Consider the following 19,192-nt stretch of genomic DNA (forward strand, 5'->3'; position numbering starts at 1 on the left):
TTTGATATATGATGTCATCAGATCACTCAACTCCAAATAAAATACCTGGTCCAAAATGTTCTTCATTTCTGTAAAATTACAAATGGGTTATTAATAGATGAGGATTTTGTGATATTATTTCTCGACCTGCCAAAAAAAGTGACCCACCCAAGGAGAAAACAATATAGTTAGTCATGATGCATACATCAAAGTATTTGTCGTAGCCCACTTTGCAATCAGAAATGATGAGAACCCAATAACTCTAAATATAAGGGCCCAAATGACAAAAGCTCAATTTTAGCAATATGGGCCTACCTCTGGTGCGACCTTTGTTATGTTGATGCCAAGGAAATGGAAGTGGTGGATTCTGGACTTGGCAATGTTATTCACCAAATTAAAGAAGAAAGAAACAAAAATTTAGAAAACACCTTTTGAAATAATAATGATCAAAAGGTGTATATATATAGATATAGATATAAATAAGGTAGATAGGCTAACAATTATGGAGAGAAAACCCACTTAATTGCAATGAAAGCAAGCATTGATTACATTAGCTAATGGCAGAGGATACATGATTACACATCAAATCAAGTTTTTTTTTTTAAAAAAAAAAATCAAGATCACTAACCATTCGATAAATCATAATGTACAAATTTACAGATAAACAAAAGAATCAATCAGATACAAAAACACCAAATTGCATCTGAGTTGTAATCTTCAATTCGTTTAGTTGTGATAGCATCTGAGTTGTAATCTTCAATTCGTTTAGTTGTGATCATCGGAGTGAAATTACAGTAACTTTTAAAATTACAAAGAGGGACCAACAAGATACTGACGGACTCGATTCCACATTCTTCTAATATAAATACCAACCTTATATATATATATATATATATATATATATATATAATTGAAATTCTAAATAAAGCCAAAAAAGAGAGTGCACGTACGGTGCCTTGTTTTTAATTTGAAACCGCAAATTGATTATTGCAAAAGTACGCTGTTCACTGCTTTATATTGATTTGGCATATTTTATTTTTTTGATAAAGGAAATAAATCTAAGGAAATGAATGTCAGGACAATTTCAAAGGGTACAAGCCCCAATTTATTCCTATCTCTGCAATATTTTTAGTATTTTTGTCTGGCTGTGAAGAATCCAATGCATGCATGGCAGTGCAAAACGCCACCACAGCATGTACACGAATATGATGTCTGTTACCATCTCTCTTTGTCTTTTTTTTAATAAATTAATAATTTCTTTAAAGACAACGATTCTTATCATTTTAGTGATGTTTTAAAATTGTGTGAACCAATTTTGTGATCTTAAAACTAAAACAATATTAATTTTCAAATATATGTATATATATTTGAACATATCAGTTCGATTCACTAATTACAAACAAATCTATTGAACTGAAGTTCCATTAGTGACTACTTTCAAATCAAATTTGGTAGCTGGAGTTAATTTTTTTTTTTTTAAAAAAAACAAGAACTTTCATAAAATCAAGTAGATAAATCACGAATTACAGTACTTCAAATCCAAAATGGAAATATTCTTTATTTGGTCATTTTAAACAAACCGAGATCGATAGTGCTTTGCGAGCTAACACGTGAGCCACAGTGTTAGCTAATCGATTAATATGACTAAGAGATATGAAAGTGTTTGTCCCAAACAGATGTTAAGTGAATCTTGGGTTTTTTTTTTTAAGAAAAAATTATTTATTACTGTACACAAGTGATATTGAACTCAAAATTATATAGGTCTAGAAACATCATATTTGTCACTAGGCTAATTAAGTGAACTGATAAGTGAATCATGGTTCTGCGGTCTAAGTTTATTAGTTGTGTTGGACAATCTCCCGAAGCTTCTGATTAACAAATTAATAAATAGTTGATTTAGTAATACCATATTATTAAAAAAATTCCAAATGATTTGAAATATGAAGACGACGTAGAAAACTCAAAGATATATAATTTTTGTGTTTTGAGTTTTGATAAATTTATTGGTTTGAGTGGTTCATATGTATTAATTATCGTTTTTGTTATCTTTTATAAACTCAATGATTTCATACGTTTCCAATACCTTAGATATAAGTTAATGATGATATTACGGTGAGAGGATCCGCATCATAATTATAAAACAGTTATTACCAAAATTTTACCCAAAAATTATAAGTGTGAATTTCTATACACTTCTAATTTCTTGTAAAATATCGGCGTTGACTTTTTCTCTGAGTATGTATTAACATAAGTTAAGTTAGTTTTAAATTTATAAATATTTGTCATAATTTGAATTAAATCATGAGATTGAATAGTATAATATGTCGTAATTGTTAACTTTAGTGTTCGTAAGTTAATTTTTTAATTATACTTGCATAAGTTATTAATATTGTTATTAGTTTGAAAATACGAAACGTTTCAAGTCCCATTCTTTACTATTTTGGTTTTGCTATATCAAATTTGTCATTATTGTTATTATCATCATCAAATATGTTAATTATTATTTTAATATAAGTAATATATCCAAATATTAGTCTTATTATTTAAGAAAGTATAAAGAAGATTTTTTTATATCTAATACAACAAATCACATCTTGATGGACGTGATTTTCTTAAATCCCATAAAATCACGTCAATTGAAGTGGTGTGACTCTACTTTTTATCAAGTCCACCCAATCATTGTGTTACTGTATAAACATATGTTTTTCAACTTATGATCTTAAACACTGAAAATTATTTGTTGTGTTTTGCGGTAAACGGTTAAAAAGCCCGACGAGAGTCTCTTTTCCTACGTTAATTAGGTTGCCCTAATCAATCAAAGCCCGACGAGAGTCTCTTTTCCTACGTTAATTAGGTTGCCCTAATCAATCAGCTATGCAAGGTGACAAGTGAACTATAAATGCTTCCGACTCAGCGCAATGCCATTGAATAGAAAGAGCACGTAGCATGACACATATGTCTGCAGTCTCTATGCCAAGTAAACATCGTATTTAATGGCAAAGGCCTCGTAAGTTCTTAGTTACTGTACAATTATGCCCACACAATCTTGCGGGAATCTTTGTTCCTACGTCTTCTTCCGGATTTCTATTTCTTAAATAGCAACAAATTAATAAATTAGCCAGAAAATAAAATCATGTTGTGGTGTACTTTGAGACAGACATGCATCTTTTCCCACCCATATCAATCCAAGAAGGAGCGAGACTATTAGGTCTCCGATCGAGTTACAAAAGCGACATTACATACAAAAGTTCAGTACTGAACTTTACGGATTTAGATTTGCTTGCGTTCGAGCTAGGACTCGAGTTTGGATAGAAGAATTTGAAGTTATGAATTTCAAAGATATGGATGATTATACAATTTGATTGATTGTATTAATTTATGTTGGTGAACTTTATATTCATCCGTTGATCGATATTGATTATGATATATTTGAAATACAACAATTATGATGTTATTTCAAATTCATATTCAATTCAAATCATTCATTCCAAAATCAAATTCTACCATCCAAGTGCGACATGAAATAATTGTATCAAACAGATAATTGTTTATTCATCCTGCCTGGATCCTTTCTGGCCAATATTTAGTTCGAATGAAATCCCAAATATACATACGAAACATATCAAAAGTCTCGTTATAGTAAAATATGATAATAATCTTTAAAAATAAAAAATAAAAAATACCATCGGATTTGGATCGGCGTATCTCATGATCCCTCCTCCCAACCCGGTCGAAGTGTTTAATATCATTTAATATAATATTCCTCTTAATTAATGGAAGAAGAATTTATAATATTTTTATCAAGTAATAATTAAAGTCGTTATCTTTTGTATTAATTATTTAACCATTACATCACATGGAAATTGATTACACGGAGCTAATGTAGCAATGTGTAGTATTTTAATTTTGTGAGACGATCTCTTATTTAAATCATCAATGAAAACATATTTTTTTATGCTAAGATTGTTATTTTTTATCGTGAATATGAGAATATCGGTAGGATTGACTCATCTCACATATAAAAATTCGTGAGATCGTCTCACAAGAGACTTATTCAATAAAATATTAAACAAAAATATGCGTTCTGTTTGACGATTTTATGGATACTTTTTATGAGACGAGTTTACTTCTCGTATTAAAACTGCAAAATAATAATTATAACATAAAATTAATATTTTTTTATGATTAAATTATGATTCAAATTGTATTATTAAATTGACATGTATAACGACGTAATTTTTTGTGTGTAAATGTATATTTTCACACCCCCCGTCTACCAAAAATACTGGTCCCCACTCTAATGCGTCCCTCGTTAAATACTTAAATCCCCATGTTAGCAAAGCCACACTCCCACACAACACAGACAGACATGGAAACAGAGGGTGTTGGAGACTACTATTCCAGTTTGTTTCTCACACCTAAGCTTCCATTGTTGAATATAATGCCTCCCACCCCCAACTCGCCTCAGCGCTCAGGTAAAATACACAATCTTCTCGTCTCTGTTAAGCTTAATCTAATCGCGATTACTGGTTCTAACCATTATTCCATGCTTCATGACATCAGGAACGGCTACTCCGCCGCTGCAGACGTTAGTGTCGGTGCCGTTCAAATGGGAAGAGGAACCCGGAAAGCCACGACCCTGCACGGCTCTCATCGCTCTACCCGAACCCGCTGCCAAATTCTTGGAGCTTCCACCCTGTAGGATGCCGTTGATCATGGAGCCCACCAACAAAATCACCAAAACGCCCTCCCCAACCACGGTTCTCGACGGCCCTTACAATCTCGCTCGCCCAAAGTTCTCTTCGTTCAGATTCTTTATGGAGAACCACGATTCCTTCGACAGTTACAGCAGCGCCAGTCCCGAGAGTGCGGTGGACGACATCTGGATTGGGAAGAAGAGCAACGGAAGGCGAAGAGGAACCGGGTTTTTGAAATGGAGGGGTGGTACAAAGGAAGCAATTGGCGGGGACTTTATAGGGTTCTCCTCGTCCTCCATTGCTAGCTGTGACAGTGATACTGAGAGCTGCAAGAAGGTGAAGATGGAAGGGAAGCTGAGAAGAATTGGGAGCATCTCCACCGTCTCTGATGCTAGGCCAACCACTCACCTCTGGGTAAGTTTCACTTTTTTTTTACATAATTATTCTCTATTCTAAAATTAAAATCTTGGAGTGGAGTATGATCTCATGAATATATTGTACTGAAATAAAGTTCAAGAACCTATTCTACATTACAAAAGCAAGTCGGAAAACTAAGTTGCGGCGGCGATCAGGCGGCCCTGATCAATCGGTAAAGCGTAGACTTTTCCCTCCCCCAAAAAATTTAACTATAAATTATTGTTACACAGTAGGTTAAAAATTGATTAGGGCGGGTCAATATGCAAGAAAATAAATGTTGAGTGGGTACAGGTTTCTGCTTTAGTGGCCCCGCGACAACTCTGAAATTAAAGGAATTTAACTGGGTGGAAAATTACTACTAATTATTGTTTGCTCTTTTCATGATTGAACTTTAAAATATTTTATTACATAGTATCTAAAGCTGGATTTCTAACTCGCATTGCATTTCGATCTTAACTTCAGGCTGCTATATATGAAGGTATAAAGCAAGTTATACCATGGAAGAGTGCCAAGAAATCGCACAAGTAGTATCCAGTTTGAAGCAGTAGTATTGCTATAGTATTTGAAAATGGCATCTGTTGTAAAGCTTTACGTTTAGCATATTATATCCGCATTTTGTAATTGACGTACTCTATATATAATATATTCATATAATAAAGTTTACTTTGTGCTCAAAAAGTCTTCGAGACTCTGCAATAGATATAGGTCTAGGTCACGAGGGGGTCCATGCGAACCATTTTTCCTGGTCAAATTGGGAGATGATTGGAATTTGAAATGGGAAATAAAGGCACCCAATGATAGTCAGAAATTATGGAAATGCATAAATCAAGGTTATAAAATTCCAAGACGTAACGCTACGTCAGATCATCGCTTCACGTCTAGATCCCATAGGCAGAGACATACAACTAAGACAGATCTCATAATATCAAAACATCATAAGATGAAATTTATATATTAAATTAAACCAACAAATCACTTTTTTAAAAAAAAAATACACAAAAAATGATAATTTTTCGAGCGCCTAGTGCTGCCTAGGCTTTTTTATCGCCTATGCTAGTCGACTAATACATTTTCGGGTACGGTTGGCCGAGGCTTATGCCGAATTTAAGAACACCCGCACAAACGAATAACAAGTGAAAGATTGATAAAAATGCTAGGAATAGCGATCAACCAAACATTTATTCTGGCCTCCGATCAAAACAGAAAAAAATTTAAAAAGAGAGAGAAACGTTGCCGATTATGTCCTTGCATTGTTTCAATTCTCAACCCTGTTTCTTGCTGGTCATACCGGCAACTACCTGCGAAGGAAAAAACCAAAGTCAGCTGGGTCATAAAAAAGATTTATTAATATGGAAATAAATGCTGAACTCTTTAGGCGAAATTAAAGAAGCAGAGACGGACAAAAATGACAAATTATTATCATGAAACATGTCCACATGCATCATCAAATAATATCGGCCCAGAACTCCAATGCAGGTAAATTGAAGAGAATCAATACTTCATTATTCGTGCCAGCAATTAATGTCAACGGTTATTTCATTTTCCTGCAAAGGCTTGCCATGCATATATGTGTCTTAAATGATATGTCATGAATAATTGAATATAATTGAGGATGCCTCCGATAATAGAACATGCATACATGTTGACATCTAACTACACCTCCCACCCCCCCTAGCCAGCATGTCCATAACCTGTGCATGCTGTGCCTCCATTAATTACAGTAATTACAGTTGTATCTGAAAAACAAAGCAAAGTAGTTCTCCCTATAATTAGCAACATGGCCTCGGTACCCACCACCACTCCATATCATTTTCACGTTTCAGAAATAGATCATAAAACTTTTTAAGGTTCTAAGACAGACTCAATACGACATATCATCAGAAGCTCATGCCCAATACAAGAAGAGAAAAAGACATCGATTGGATATATCATGTCGTGGATTATTTTTACTTCAGTATGTGTCACTGACCACCATCAACCAACTCGGAAATTTCAATTTTCTGTCTAAAATACACTTGAGCAGATGGATCGCTAATAAGTATTCTACACCCATTCATAATTAATTGGAGAATTCGGGATTATTGGATATGAAGTGACACCTAGTCTGAGTGAATGCTAAAGTGGTTAGTGACAACGAGTCAAGGAGAACATATAAAGATAGATCATACTGCAGGTCGATTTTACGAATTCCTAAATTTTTTCAGGGAAGCATCTATGTAGGAAAAGTTCCATATGGTATAAAAAAATGGTAGCACTATCGTAATGACAAGTATCGATGTGTCTGCAACAGCATGCATTGTGGGGAGCATTGGTAGGAAAACAAGAAGATTTCACAAAAATAAGAAAACAATATTGTGTTTGGGTGCGGGTGTTACAGTAACTATAAGGTCAACCACGGTTGAAATGTTAATTGTGATTGTCAAATAACAAAGTGATAGAAGAATTCAAGCGAGCCATGAAAAACATACTGGCACCACAAACCAGAACATATATGGGCTGACTCCACTGCAAAGTACAGGAAAAAATATTTCATGAAAATGTGATAAAATATTTCAATTCATCAGGAGGTTATGGCATCCTTCTCCTTCCAGGATGGAAACGTAAGCTATTTAGAAGGTACATGAAAGACTGAAAGTAGTAAAATATAACCGCATATAATCGATATTTTATGAACATCACTGGCGAATATGATCATCCTAAATACACATGATCTACATCTAGCAAGATAATTAGAAGGCTATGCAAGTGAGAATGTCCCTGAACAGCAACAGGCGAGAAGCAATTCACTTACATCCCTTAAAGCAGGTTGAGGTACTTGCTTTGACGTTTCCAGAGAGTCCAAGATAGGTCTTACTACAGCCGGAAGGAAGAGTCCTGCAGCCATCCAAATTAGAGTACTGAGATGATAAATCATAGATCTTCACATAGTAAAAGTATATCGATGGTTTGCATCAAATACAGGTTCAGCATAATGTTTCAATGCATTGTGGTTTAAACCTCAAGAGTGATAAATCCCTATCATTTATAGCACTTCTGTTGAAAGGCTGTAAATACTAAGAATACAACAACATTAGGAGGTAGGAGTGATATGATTACATACACTCAACATATATCGAAACTTTGCCACATTATATAAACAGAGAAGGATAACAACATTATTTTCGCTCATCCTCACACAGATTTGTAGAGTAGCACACCCCACAGGTTTTTCCCAAATTGTAGTTCAGGAAAAACACCATAAATTCATCCCAGCTGCATTGTCATCAATAACTAAAAATACACCTCATCTAGTTGAGTCACCTAGAGCTGCCACAAATGGCAATTCGCTCCAGTTTCCCGTCAAGATATTAGGGTTCCTCAAAAGTTAATTAAAACTTCTAATGTTTTTTTCCCGGAGAGTTCCAATCTTTAATCCCAACTTCAATTATCCGTAAATCTGATCCCAAAATCACCGATAAGTTCCACAAAATGAAGCAACAAGAAAGCGTATGCATATAAACATGGCTTTACAATACAACAAATCAAATCGAAAAAAACACGTACAAATAGATAAATCTACAAGTAGTTGTACGTAAATTTATACACAAGAATTTAAGTGCTCACCAACGCCGGCGATGAGGCAAGAAGCGGCAACAACAGGCTCTTCGGCTACGAAAATTCTCAGCTTTTCCATCACCGGCATTTTTGATCGATTTTATACGCCTTATTTTTAGTCCTAGTTTTGTTGTTCTTCCCCGCTGCTTCGACCTCACTTTTCAATAAGGCAGGCTTCAGATTTTCGGTATAATCCGGTCGGATTCCCGAATCTGGTTGACAAGAGGACACGATTTCACAATATGGGCTACTTAAACGGGCTAAGAGTATGGGCTGATGGGCCCTAATTATCCACTGGATTGGATAGTTGATTACCTAATAGGCTAATATTATTCTTTTTCGTTCCATTAATAAAAAAACACCAATGAAACCTTACGACGGAATAGAATTCAATTTTATAGATTTCAAAGAAAATTACTTGTTATGTATAATACTTACTTCCAGACAAAATATATTGCAAAATTTCATTTTATTCTTTGACTGACTGCCTATAACTTAACATCCGCTAATTTTAGTTTAATTTTTTCCGTAATCTCCCATAACTTTACTTCCATTAATTCTCTCCAACTTAATAAATTTTATTATAATTTTAACGAATAAAAATATTCCACATCGATCAGAAGCCAAATGTTTCAGAATGACAACTGAAAATATATATACTAATGAATAACACACATGAAAGAGGATTTGGGAGGTGGCAAGAAAACATATACATGTACACGGAAATGGGGGAAGTACATACATCTTATAAAGGCTAAGTAAACCTAAAGCCTCAAAACTCTGGAAGACGCAAGCATCCGGATTAATTCACCAAGCCGGTAACAGCCACCCGATGGTCCATCCCAGTATAAATCCGGCACCAACTAAACCCATTCCTAATGCCAAAATGACTGCATATTTGTTGACATCGAACGGATGGCGACATGATCGTTTCTGTTTTCTGGTGGCATACTTTTGCTCGCTTTTCATCACTTTCCCAGTTGTTCGAGAAATCCAAGGCATTGTTATTGGGAAAACTGTGGAATCTGGGTCACTTTTGTTGTTCTTGAATTGGAAGTACATGTTCTCCAGTTGCAGAAGTTGGAGCCACTGTCTATACATGAACAGCTGTGATGCCTGCCTAAGAACAAGCTTGAGAACGTCCTGTTTCTCCACACTCGCTTGTTTTGCTACTTTCTCGGCTTCCCTGGCTCGTGTCTGAGAATGACGAAGTGCTTGTAGAAGTTGAGAGTTTTTCATACCATTCTCCAATGTTTGCATCTCTGACATCCTTTCTTGCATTGGGCTATCCCTGATTTAGGGCCACAAAAGTCGACGTGTGACATTACGAATATGTATATGAACTCAAAAGAAAGCTGATATGCAAGAACTTGCAAGAATCTCCCTATTTAGACTACATGAGGAAATTCTAAAAGTTTGATAAGTTATCCAACTCCCAAGACATGAATGTGTCCAAAAGGAATGGTATTACTAATTTAAAACATAAGCAAATAGATTACCTTATTTTCTTAACTTCAGCAGACATCCTAAGCTTTTTGCAGACACCCCGGCAGCTGGGCTGCCTGATGTGTATTTATGAGCAGTTAAATGGTAGTGACCCCCAGCATTCAACGACTTACGATCTGGAGATGAGGTGGAAATTCCATCATGACTAAATCCGTATATATAAACATCCACATCCTTCTTGACACAAGTGTTCTGTGGTGCGGGAAGGTCACAATTTTGTACCAAATCATGCGACCTTTGTGAAACTAACAAAGCCAACTCTTCTGTATCTGTTGTTCGCCACCATGGAATATTTTTCTCTGTTCCAATCCAAGGAAATTCGGAACTCAAATAATGCTCACTGCAGTCTTTATTACCTAGAGCTTTTAACTCTTCATCCTTAACTATAAGATCTTTCTTTTCACAAGTGGCAAAAACTCTACATTGATTATCAAAGGAATCTTTGGTGTGTTCATTCTGATCAATGGTACCAAAATAATCTTCTTTCTTCACAAGGATATCAGGAGCTATCACGCATTTGACAGGTTTCCTTGTCAGGTTCGAGGGTATTAAGATTGTCACCCACCAATCCCTTCTGATACCCATTACTCGGCTTCATCTGAAGCCACCATCTTGAACAGGGGGATGAGTTAGAATATGAAGGATTCTGATTACAAGGTATAGAGCATGTGGTCGGGATCTCTTGACCACCACCAGCACTTGCGAGCTCTGTGTCAGTCTGTTTGACAGAGGGTGGTGCCGATGAACAACAAGCCAATTTTGGTGCTCTTTTTGCATCTTCTTGCATTAAGCATCGGTTGGCAGTTCTCTGCCAAGCAGCTCTTACTTCAGCTAGCGCCATTATTCACTCATTCTTAAAAATCAAAGTAAAAGAAAATCGTTTGTAAATATGCATTGGCAGTTTCACTTGAAAATAAATGAACAAATGAACGCAAAGTAGATCAGTCTCACAAAAGCACTTCAAGATAAGGCTACACTGAGACACAAATTAATAAATTCCGACATAAGCCGTTGTAAACATAGTTTGAAACACTACACAAATTCCAGACTCTAGGCTCCCAAGTAGAGACTTCGCCACCTTAACAAATTATTCAAAATCCCTCTTTTCAATTGGGTAAGAATAGTTCATCAAAAATCTAGGTGACTTGAATGCTGACTGTATTGCTAGGTCTACACAAATAGATTAAAAAAAGACCCAAAATTTCTGCAAATTGTCATCAATTCAAGCAAAATAACATGCTTTAACTCCGGTTTATCCGTGAAAAAGAAATCAAAAAACAAAAGCCTTTACTCAAAATCAAAGCAATCCATAAACTGGTAGTAATTCCACAGCATTAAGTATCACATAACAGAAAGGTAATAATCAAAATCCCGAGGTTCGAAGTTACATACAGTTGCTCTAAAAACAAAGCAAAAAGGGAGAGAAGCAGAGACAGAAACTGTAAACATTATTCCATGCATGTAAATACTCATCATCAAAACTATATATGCAAATATAAGTCATCGACTGAAAACTCATAGCAATCAATTGAAGAACTAACAGAACACATAAATCACAAACCCAGATCTTGAATGGCAGAATTAACAACAAAAATCAGCTATAAAAAACAAACATGACACACGCACACAGATACGTATATAAAAGCGATGGCAGAGGCCACAGAGAAACCTGTAAACAAAAATCAAAGTAAACAGGATGAGACAGTAGAAGAACAGGAAAAGTGGTTCGGATCCGAACAATAAATTGTAAAAGATAGCGATGTTTCTACAGAAATCGGGCAAGAGAGTAGTTTTGCTTATTTCTGTTTTTTCGCCTCGTCCGATTAACAGTTATCAGGACAGTGGAGGTTTGCTAACTGCGAACTTACGTGCAACATTGTCGCCCGAATGAGATGTCGGGTTATTATCGCTCTTACGCAGCTAAATATTAAATTTCATCTTTAATTTTCTTTGTAGCCATTAATTTTGATGCTAATTTACTTTGATGTTAAACTAAGCAAACATTATGCCTATATATATATATATAATTAATTAATATGTGTATAATAAGTTTCGTCGTAATATTTTTTAAATAAATAATATCATTAGTCATAAGTGTACCTATAAAATAACGAAGATGAAGCATTTTTAAAAAATATATATAAAATTGTCTATTTTTTTAAATTGAAATTTTGAAAGAGAAAGTAGGATTAAAAAAAATATAGAATATAAAGTTGAGTTGTCAAATGATAATTTTACAATTATTAAAAAGTTTCACCAGTTACTCTATGAAGTTTAAATTTATTAATAGTATATATAATATATATTTTAAATATAATAATATTTATATTTTAATAATAATAATTACCATCCTAATTATTTAAATTGATTTTTAATATACAAAAATGAAAATGTTTCCAATATTTAAATTTTTTTGGCATCGTTTTGTAATGAAAAGAACATAGTTGTCAAAGTAGCATTAATCGATCAACTTAAGATATTTATATTGCGATAGGATCTAATATTATTATCATGACTCAGCCTCTATGTATATTCAACCAATCAATTACTTACTTGAGGGAATTAATTATGTCACCAAATTCGGATCGCTTTTCCCGACAATTTATAAGCAATATATATATTTATTTGATAATTACAAAGTAGACAAAAACTAGAATTTTTTTTGTGTACATCCGCGCGAAATTACCCAGTGATGTTTTCGAAGATGGAATGATTCGGTAGATTGAATCCATCTACGTGGAAATAATAAAGAAGAAAAAAAGACCGATTTCATTGGAATTGATACTTGTGCAAATACATTGTATCGTAGTACAAATATATCATCGTGGAATGTCAAAGGAACTGGAATTAAATATTCGATACTGATTTAGAACAATAAATTTAAGATGATTTAATTTTTTTTATAAGATATATGAAAATTTCATATTTCTCATGTCATTTTTTATGATATATTTGAAACTCACTAGGTAGGATATTATTTTAGGTATTATACATATCTGAAAAATTGGCAGTTTTTGCAATTATCTGTTAGAATAGAAGAGGAAATGATTGATTGGAAGGATTAGGAAAAGAGAAGAGTGAAACAAAGATGAGCACATAGTTTGAAGAATAAACTGAAAAGTGGAAACTAAACTAAGGGCTGATTAAACAAATGCATTTGGACATGTGGACCTCCCTAATCCAGTGGCCAAAATTTCTTCATTTTTAATGGTTTTTCTTTTTGTTTTCCCCTTAACTACTCTAGAGGCAACACAAAACCATGTAGCTTGTTGCGTGCTTAGTGGGATTTTAAATTTTTAATTTTATAACAATTTCGTCAGATTTAATGATAAACCCACCGTACTCATCTCTTGTTGAAAATAAAAAAAATTTGAAACTTGCCAGCTCACACATATTTTATATTACTAGGTTTCTTGTAAGACGGTCTTATATATATATATATATATATATTTGTTTAATAAATATTATTGATATTATTATAACAACAGTGACTAAAATAAAAGATTTCTAAAAAAAGCGTGGAAATTTGTGTGGTTTCACACTGAATCATCTTGGTTTACTAGTAGGCGGAAACACTGTTATTTCTCCAATCAACAATTTGGCATTTACAAAGCATAGACATTTTGTTATCAGCGAAAAGCCATCGCCGCTGGCGACTTCTGCTTCTTGTACGCCTCACCAAAACTACATATTTAATTTTTGGTTGTTTTGGGAATTGATTGTCTATTTTGTTTCCGATTGAAGTTAGGGCAAAAAGGAGAGGAAAAAGATGTCCCATAGCCAAGCTGCGGATAGCAGATGCGGACTCAAGAAGTGCGAGAAGCTGGACCGGGCGGCCAGCTGGGTGGGGGCGGGTGTTGCGACGGCGTTCTTCACTTCGCTGGAGCGTTTCTCCTGCATCAACCTCTCCACCGATGAAGAGTCCAAGGATCGCCCCCTTATGCTCGCCAAGCAACCTTCTTTCCTTGCCGATTCATACCGCCCAACCACCGATAACCTCCCCACTACTACACCTACTCCTCTGTAAACGCGTAGATGATTTGTGTGAGGTATCAATGTATGATAAACGTCGCGCAAATATTGTTCCTATGCAATTACTTTTTCGCTTGTCTGCCATATTTAGTGGACGATTACATACTGGAGGTGGAATATCTGTTAATTTGTGATATCGTGGGAGTTGAAGATTTTCTTATTTTAGCTTATGCGATAATGTTGTTCCACGCTGTTGGATTTTCATAGTTATAGGCCTCCAAATCACATCCCCTTCGTAATTATTGTCAAAAAATTTCTGTTCTGTATCCAGAAGTCCTAACTTACTTAGGGGTAATACGCAGTTGTCCAAGAGAAATGGCAAGACTTTTGGAAATCTTGGACATAGTTGGTGCCCCATAAGTTACTCGAAAATACTTTCGATTCATCGCTCTTCGTCTACAACCAGCTCATCCTAGCCTACTTTTTCCACGACCCCCTTGCTGATACCGACCACCAACTTCCATATTTTCACAACAATTCTATTTTTACTTCTGTGACCATCTCTTCAAGCTTTTGGTTCTGTTCTATCTTGTGCCTCCTCAACTAGCTGGAATAAAACGATCACATTTTCAGTGCGTTCCGAAGAAGTTCACCGCTGCCTCTGCCCTGAGATCCACTCTTCGCATCCTGTTTAAGGCAAGTGCAGCATGCCCATTTCTTCAAGTTGTATCTAGAGTACTAGAATTATTCTTCAATTACTAAGAAAAATATTAGTATTGTGCGTGGTACATTTTTACATACGCTCGACATGGAAGAAAAGATCTAATTCACATGTGAAGAAAAACTTTGTGAGAAATAACAAGTACATGATCATAATGTGGCTGAATGAAAAGTGTAACAATGTCAGAAGTAGTATAAAATAGAAGATCTGGTGTGGGAGTCTCGGAGAGGAAGGGGGAAGTCTTTGTCGCATGAAGATGAAAAGAATGCCAACTTAATTAATCATAATTCACCATTAACCGACACTGAATAATCATCGTTAAAAGAGAGAAGAGGAAAAAAGGAGCATTAAAGCCATGCATATCTTCATTGATTATGGGAGGAGGACGCCATCATTTTAGCGGGGAAGATATTTTGTTTTGTTTTTTTTTTTTTTTTTTGCATTTTGGTCTGGTAAATATTTAAATTTGTGTTTTAGTCTTACAAGTTATGTTATGTTTTGGCTTTTGGTCATTTTTACACAGCCTAACTAATTACAAGATCAAACCCAAATTTGAATGCTTACGTGAACAAAGCTCAAAACATACAAATTTAGAGGACCATTTTGGCTAGCTATTATTCCCATTTCAGTGAGCAAATCGAGGTAATCAACCACGATGATAACATATGATTAAACTCAGAACAAATGATTGATTTATTGCATAATATTTGCTTTATCAAACATGATTCAAGCTTATAATGATCTAATTACTCTCTAGTAATCGCAAATATTCTTCATAAACCATCTCTAGAGTCCTGGGCTCATTAGTGATTAAATTTTCTGAATTCCCTTGATATGGAAGTGGCCGACATCGATCATCAATCCCCAAATAATCGGTACACACCTCATAGCAGTGATTTTTCTCATCAACATTTTCATTGTTAAAAAAATTATGATCTTCCTCGATTATTTTGCAGTTTTCACCACGCCCAATACAAGGATTATTATTGGCATTCCTTGTTGCAGAAGTAATATTATTAGTATGCATGTCTGTCATGAAACGATTCGATGAAAAAGCTGAACCTGTGAGGCTGTAACCCAATCGTCTTTGGGGCAACTCCTGAAATAGAAGAAGTAGTACATATTCGAATTGGTTTATGAATAAAAATTTTAACCCTTTTTGGATACTTTCCACATTAGTCTTATCATGATATTTCTTATATTTGGACTCATTATTATAAACATCATATGCATCAACAACAACAACGTTCTTAATGTTGATATCCCCCTTGTTAGGGCCATTGAGGTCAGGGACGTCATTTTTATCGTGTCTGAAGGTATCTGGGGGGAGCGCCGAGAGGGAAAATGCCTGGGAACTTCAATCTTTTGCTGAGATGGGAGTTCCAATAATCCTAGATCTCATTATCCGTTCGACCTGGAAGACGACCGGCAATCAGGGACCACCGGTTTCCACGGAGCATGTGCATTCTGATGACAATAAAGTAGACAATTTGCAAATGGGATTTCCTTACATGATCAACCGCGCGTGTTTTTAGCTCACGCAGTGATAAAGTACTGAATGCAGCACGCAGTGTCGACTATCAGACAATTTGGGAATCGTAGTTATGATGCATTTTCAGGAGGAAAAATAAACAAGAAATCCCATCGAATTAAGATTCAGTTTTAAGAATACTATACGTTTGCAGGAAAGAAATAACGAATTTCAGTATTTAAGGTTGTGCATGCAACGTGTGCTAACTGAAATGTTGTAATAAATGACACAAATATTAATTTCAGCGTTTCAAAGTATTAACAGGAGTGTCTTCAGAATTATTACTCATATACATATACAGATGATAAATATTATCGTCACGGTGAAAGAAAATCTGCATGATCCGGTTCATCTGAACCTACGTACGTCAGGATAGGATAGGATAGGATATGAAGGAAAAGAAAGAAGAAATTGAAAGGCTTATAACGAGATATGCAATAATCAAGTTAATTTTTTTTTTTATAACAACAATCAAGCTAAACTTGGGTGGTAGCTAGTGTGGAGGGAATCTCCAAAACTTGATTATTATATATTTAATAGTCATATATATGCACTCGACGTCACTAATTCTGAATTAATTCAAAATTATTAATTTCATTATTATTGATATATTAAGAATAATTAAAATAACAAAACAGTCTTGCATGAACCAATAAGATGTTTTAATTGAATTATTGTCTATTCTATTAATCTAAAAGTGCCTGCTCAGAAAAGTTGCTCAGCCCTTCCAAAAAGTTGTTTCATTAATTATAAATATTTCCATCTTCATTGCCGAAATTATTATTCAATTTTCGTTCCCCCCTTCTTTCTTCTGAAGCAATCAAAATTCGTCGTCCAACCTGTTTTGGGAGAATTTATAGATTAGCTTATCATAAATTATGTTTGTTTAGAATATCCTGGAGGGAATTTATTGACAAAAAATCCAGCAACAACATAGGGATGATAAAATTTCGTATTTCACGTTCAAACAAATTCATACGTAGATTGATTAACATAAACCCCAGAGATTAAAAAAAAATTCCAAATTGTCATACAAATATTAAGTACGATTGGGATCATTTAATTAGTTTCAAGCATGCACATCTGATAAATCATGAGACGAATGCGCATGAAATCTGCGTGCAAGGATGGAGAATCGTTAGCATCGTACGTAACATGTACAAATACATCAAACGTCTGAATGGTAGAAAATACTAACAGGTTATTTTTTTGTTTAGCCTCATAATCCAAATTCTTGGAATATGAAGATCGTTTTTTTCCTGATCACGTCATAGTTTGAATTGAAAATAGATTATAAAAATTAATCACATCCTTACCATCATCAATCCATCCCCTACATGTAGTCGAATTCCCCCCTCTACGAATTTAAAATTGCACTTTCGAAAATTCCCTTTTTTGCACCTCTAATTACAATTTCTTTTAACTTACGACACGTTGCTATTTCTCCATTGAGTAGATCTCTTGTAGACGATCTCGCGAATCTTTATCTGTGAGACGGGTCAACCCTACCGGTATTCACAATAAAATAAATACTCTTAGCATAAAAAGTAATATTTTTTCATGGATGACCCAATTAAGAGACCCATCTCACAACTAAACTTCAAAATTTTTGGGGCTCCAACTAGGCTGCAGGGAAAATTCAAAATAGGTTGCAGACTTATTTTGCCAATTCTAATGCGCACTAATTGGAGCCCACCAAAGCTTGTTTTGTCGGCCTTTGTTTATCAAATGCTTAACAAACCCCACTATTTCAATTTTGTCAATTTACTTCTGTGCATTTAGATCACTTTGTTTCTGAGTTCATTGGTTGGCTACGTACCACTTGGCATTTGCATTCAATAAGTACGTGGTTCCAATATATATTTGGTAGACATATTTGAATTCGAACCATTAATAAAGCATGTGTATGCATCAATTCTGAAAGCAGCAAGAATTCATGCATATGGATCAATGGCAAAAAGAATGAAATTGCTCCTGTTGGTTGAGCTACATATCCAGAGGCTCTTAAATTCTTGGACTGGTCCTGAAAGTAGTTGAAGAATGTTTCAGTTAGAAAAATGTATTAAGGGACTAAAATGTATTTATACTAATTAAATAATTTGAAATATATAATTGCTCCTTCTTTCATGATGATCGTTCTGAACATGCAAACACGTTGGTCTTTTCGATTAATAAAGGAAAACACATGGGTAAAGCGTAAAGGGATCTTTTTCTTTTCATGTCTTCACAACATGCAACAATATATAATTGTTCCTTCGTTTAAAAATTTAAACCTTTGGATTAATAGTTTCATAACCATAGAGAAAGTAAGAAATTTATTTCAATTTGATGCCGTACGTTAAAGAATTACGTTAAAGAAATCAAAGATATCACTAGTAGAAAAATCGCTTTTTACTTCGAGTATTCAATGAAGTAATAAGGTAGTTAAGTGCTGAAGTATATGGACGTGAAGTAATAGATGTATCTTTTACTTCGCATAATAACCGAAGTTGTATGATTGAAAATACTGAAGTCTTTGGCCGGTTTTCGAAGGAAAACCGGTCCAAAATTGGACCGGTGCCGAAGTAAGAAATGTGTTTTACTTCATCGATTATTGTAAGTAACGAAGTAATATATTATATATAACTTCGTCTTAATTATTATTTAGCGAAGTAGTTTATAATATTTTACTTCACAATTTACATTGGGTAACGAAGTAATTCATCTGAAAGACTTCGTAGTTATGTATTTTGGTGAGGTAATAGTCACAAACAACTTCATAATTTATCCTATTTG

The 19,192-nt window shown here is 34.6% G+C and overlaps 3 protein-coding genes across 3 annotated transcripts; 1 reads left to right on the forward strand and 2 right to left on the reverse strand.

Annotated features, from left to right (window-relative positions):
* Positions 1-4,306: 4,306 nt before the first annotated feature.
* On the forward strand, positions 4,307-5,771 carry LOC140809366 (uncharacterized protein At4g00950-like). The gene is made up of 3 exons (XM_073166962.1): positions 4,307-4,454; positions 4,543-5,090; positions 5,556-5,771. The coding sequence occupies exons 1-3, from the start codon at positions 4,310-4,312 to the stop codon at positions 5,619-5,621; spliced, it is 759 nt and encodes a 252-aa protein (XP_073023063.1). The 5' UTR covers positions 4,307-4,309; the 3' UTR covers positions 5,622-5,771.
* Positions 5,772-6,013: 242 nt separating this feature from the next.
* Positions 6,014-8,898, reverse strand: LOC140808940 (uncharacterized). The gene is made up of 3 exons (XM_073166333.1): positions 8,697-8,898; positions 7,885-7,967; positions 6,014-6,391 (listed from the first exon to the last, which is right to left on the reverse strand). The coding sequence occupies exons 1-3, from the start codon at positions 8,773-8,775 to the stop codon at positions 6,356-6,358; spliced, it is 198 nt and encodes a 65-aa protein (XP_073022434.1). The 5' UTR covers positions 8,776-8,898; the 3' UTR covers positions 6,014-6,355.
* On the reverse strand, positions 6,014-12,141 carry LOC140810500 (uncharacterized). The gene is given in 6 exon segments (XM_073168344.1): positions 6,014-6,391; positions 7,885-7,967; positions 9,430-9,978; positions 10,085-10,095; positions 10,191-10,767; positions 10,769-12,141. Coding segments are annotated over 4 exon segments (1,338 nt in total). The 5' UTR covers positions 11,035-12,141; the 3' UTR covers positions 6,014-6,391; positions 7,885-7,967; positions 9,430-9,494.
* Between the last annotated feature and the right edge of the window lie 7,051 nt (positions 12,142-19,192).

This window comes from Primulina eburnea, chromosome 13 (genome assembly GCF_022965805.1).
Source record: "Primulina eburnea isolate SZY01 chromosome 13, ASM2296580v1, whole genome shotgun sequence".
NCBI classification, from domain to species: Eukaryota; Viridiplantae; Streptophyta; class Magnoliopsida; order Lamiales; family Gesneriaceae; genus Primulina; species Primulina eburnea.

Bases quoted from the DNA above. Each gene is read 5' to 3' on its own strand.
- LOC140809366 (XM_073166962.1), top strand. From the start codon at position 4,310: ATGTTAGCAAAGCCACACTCCCACACAACACAGACAGACATGGAAACA. The intron at 4,455-4,542 runs GTAAAATACACA...TCATGACATCAG, and splicing joins CAACTCGCCTCAGCGCTCAG to GAACGGCTACTCCGCCGCTG. The intron at 5,091-5,555 runs GTAAGTTTCACT...TCTTAACTTCAG, and splicing joins GGCCAACCACTCACCTCTGG to GCTGCTATATATGAAGGTAT.
- LOC140808940 (XM_073166333.1), bottom strand. From the start codon at position 8,775: ATGCCGGTGATGGAAAAGCTGAGAATTTTCGTAGCCGAAGAGCCTGTT. The intron at 7,968-8,696 runs GTGAGCACTTAA...GGATGGCTGCAG, and splicing joins TTGCCTCATCGCCGGCGTTG to GACTCTTCCTTCCGGCTGTA. The intron at 6,392-7,884 runs GTAAGTGAATTG...TTTCCTTCGCAG, and splicing joins CTCAACCTGCTTTAAGGGAT to GTAGTTGCCGGTATGACCAG.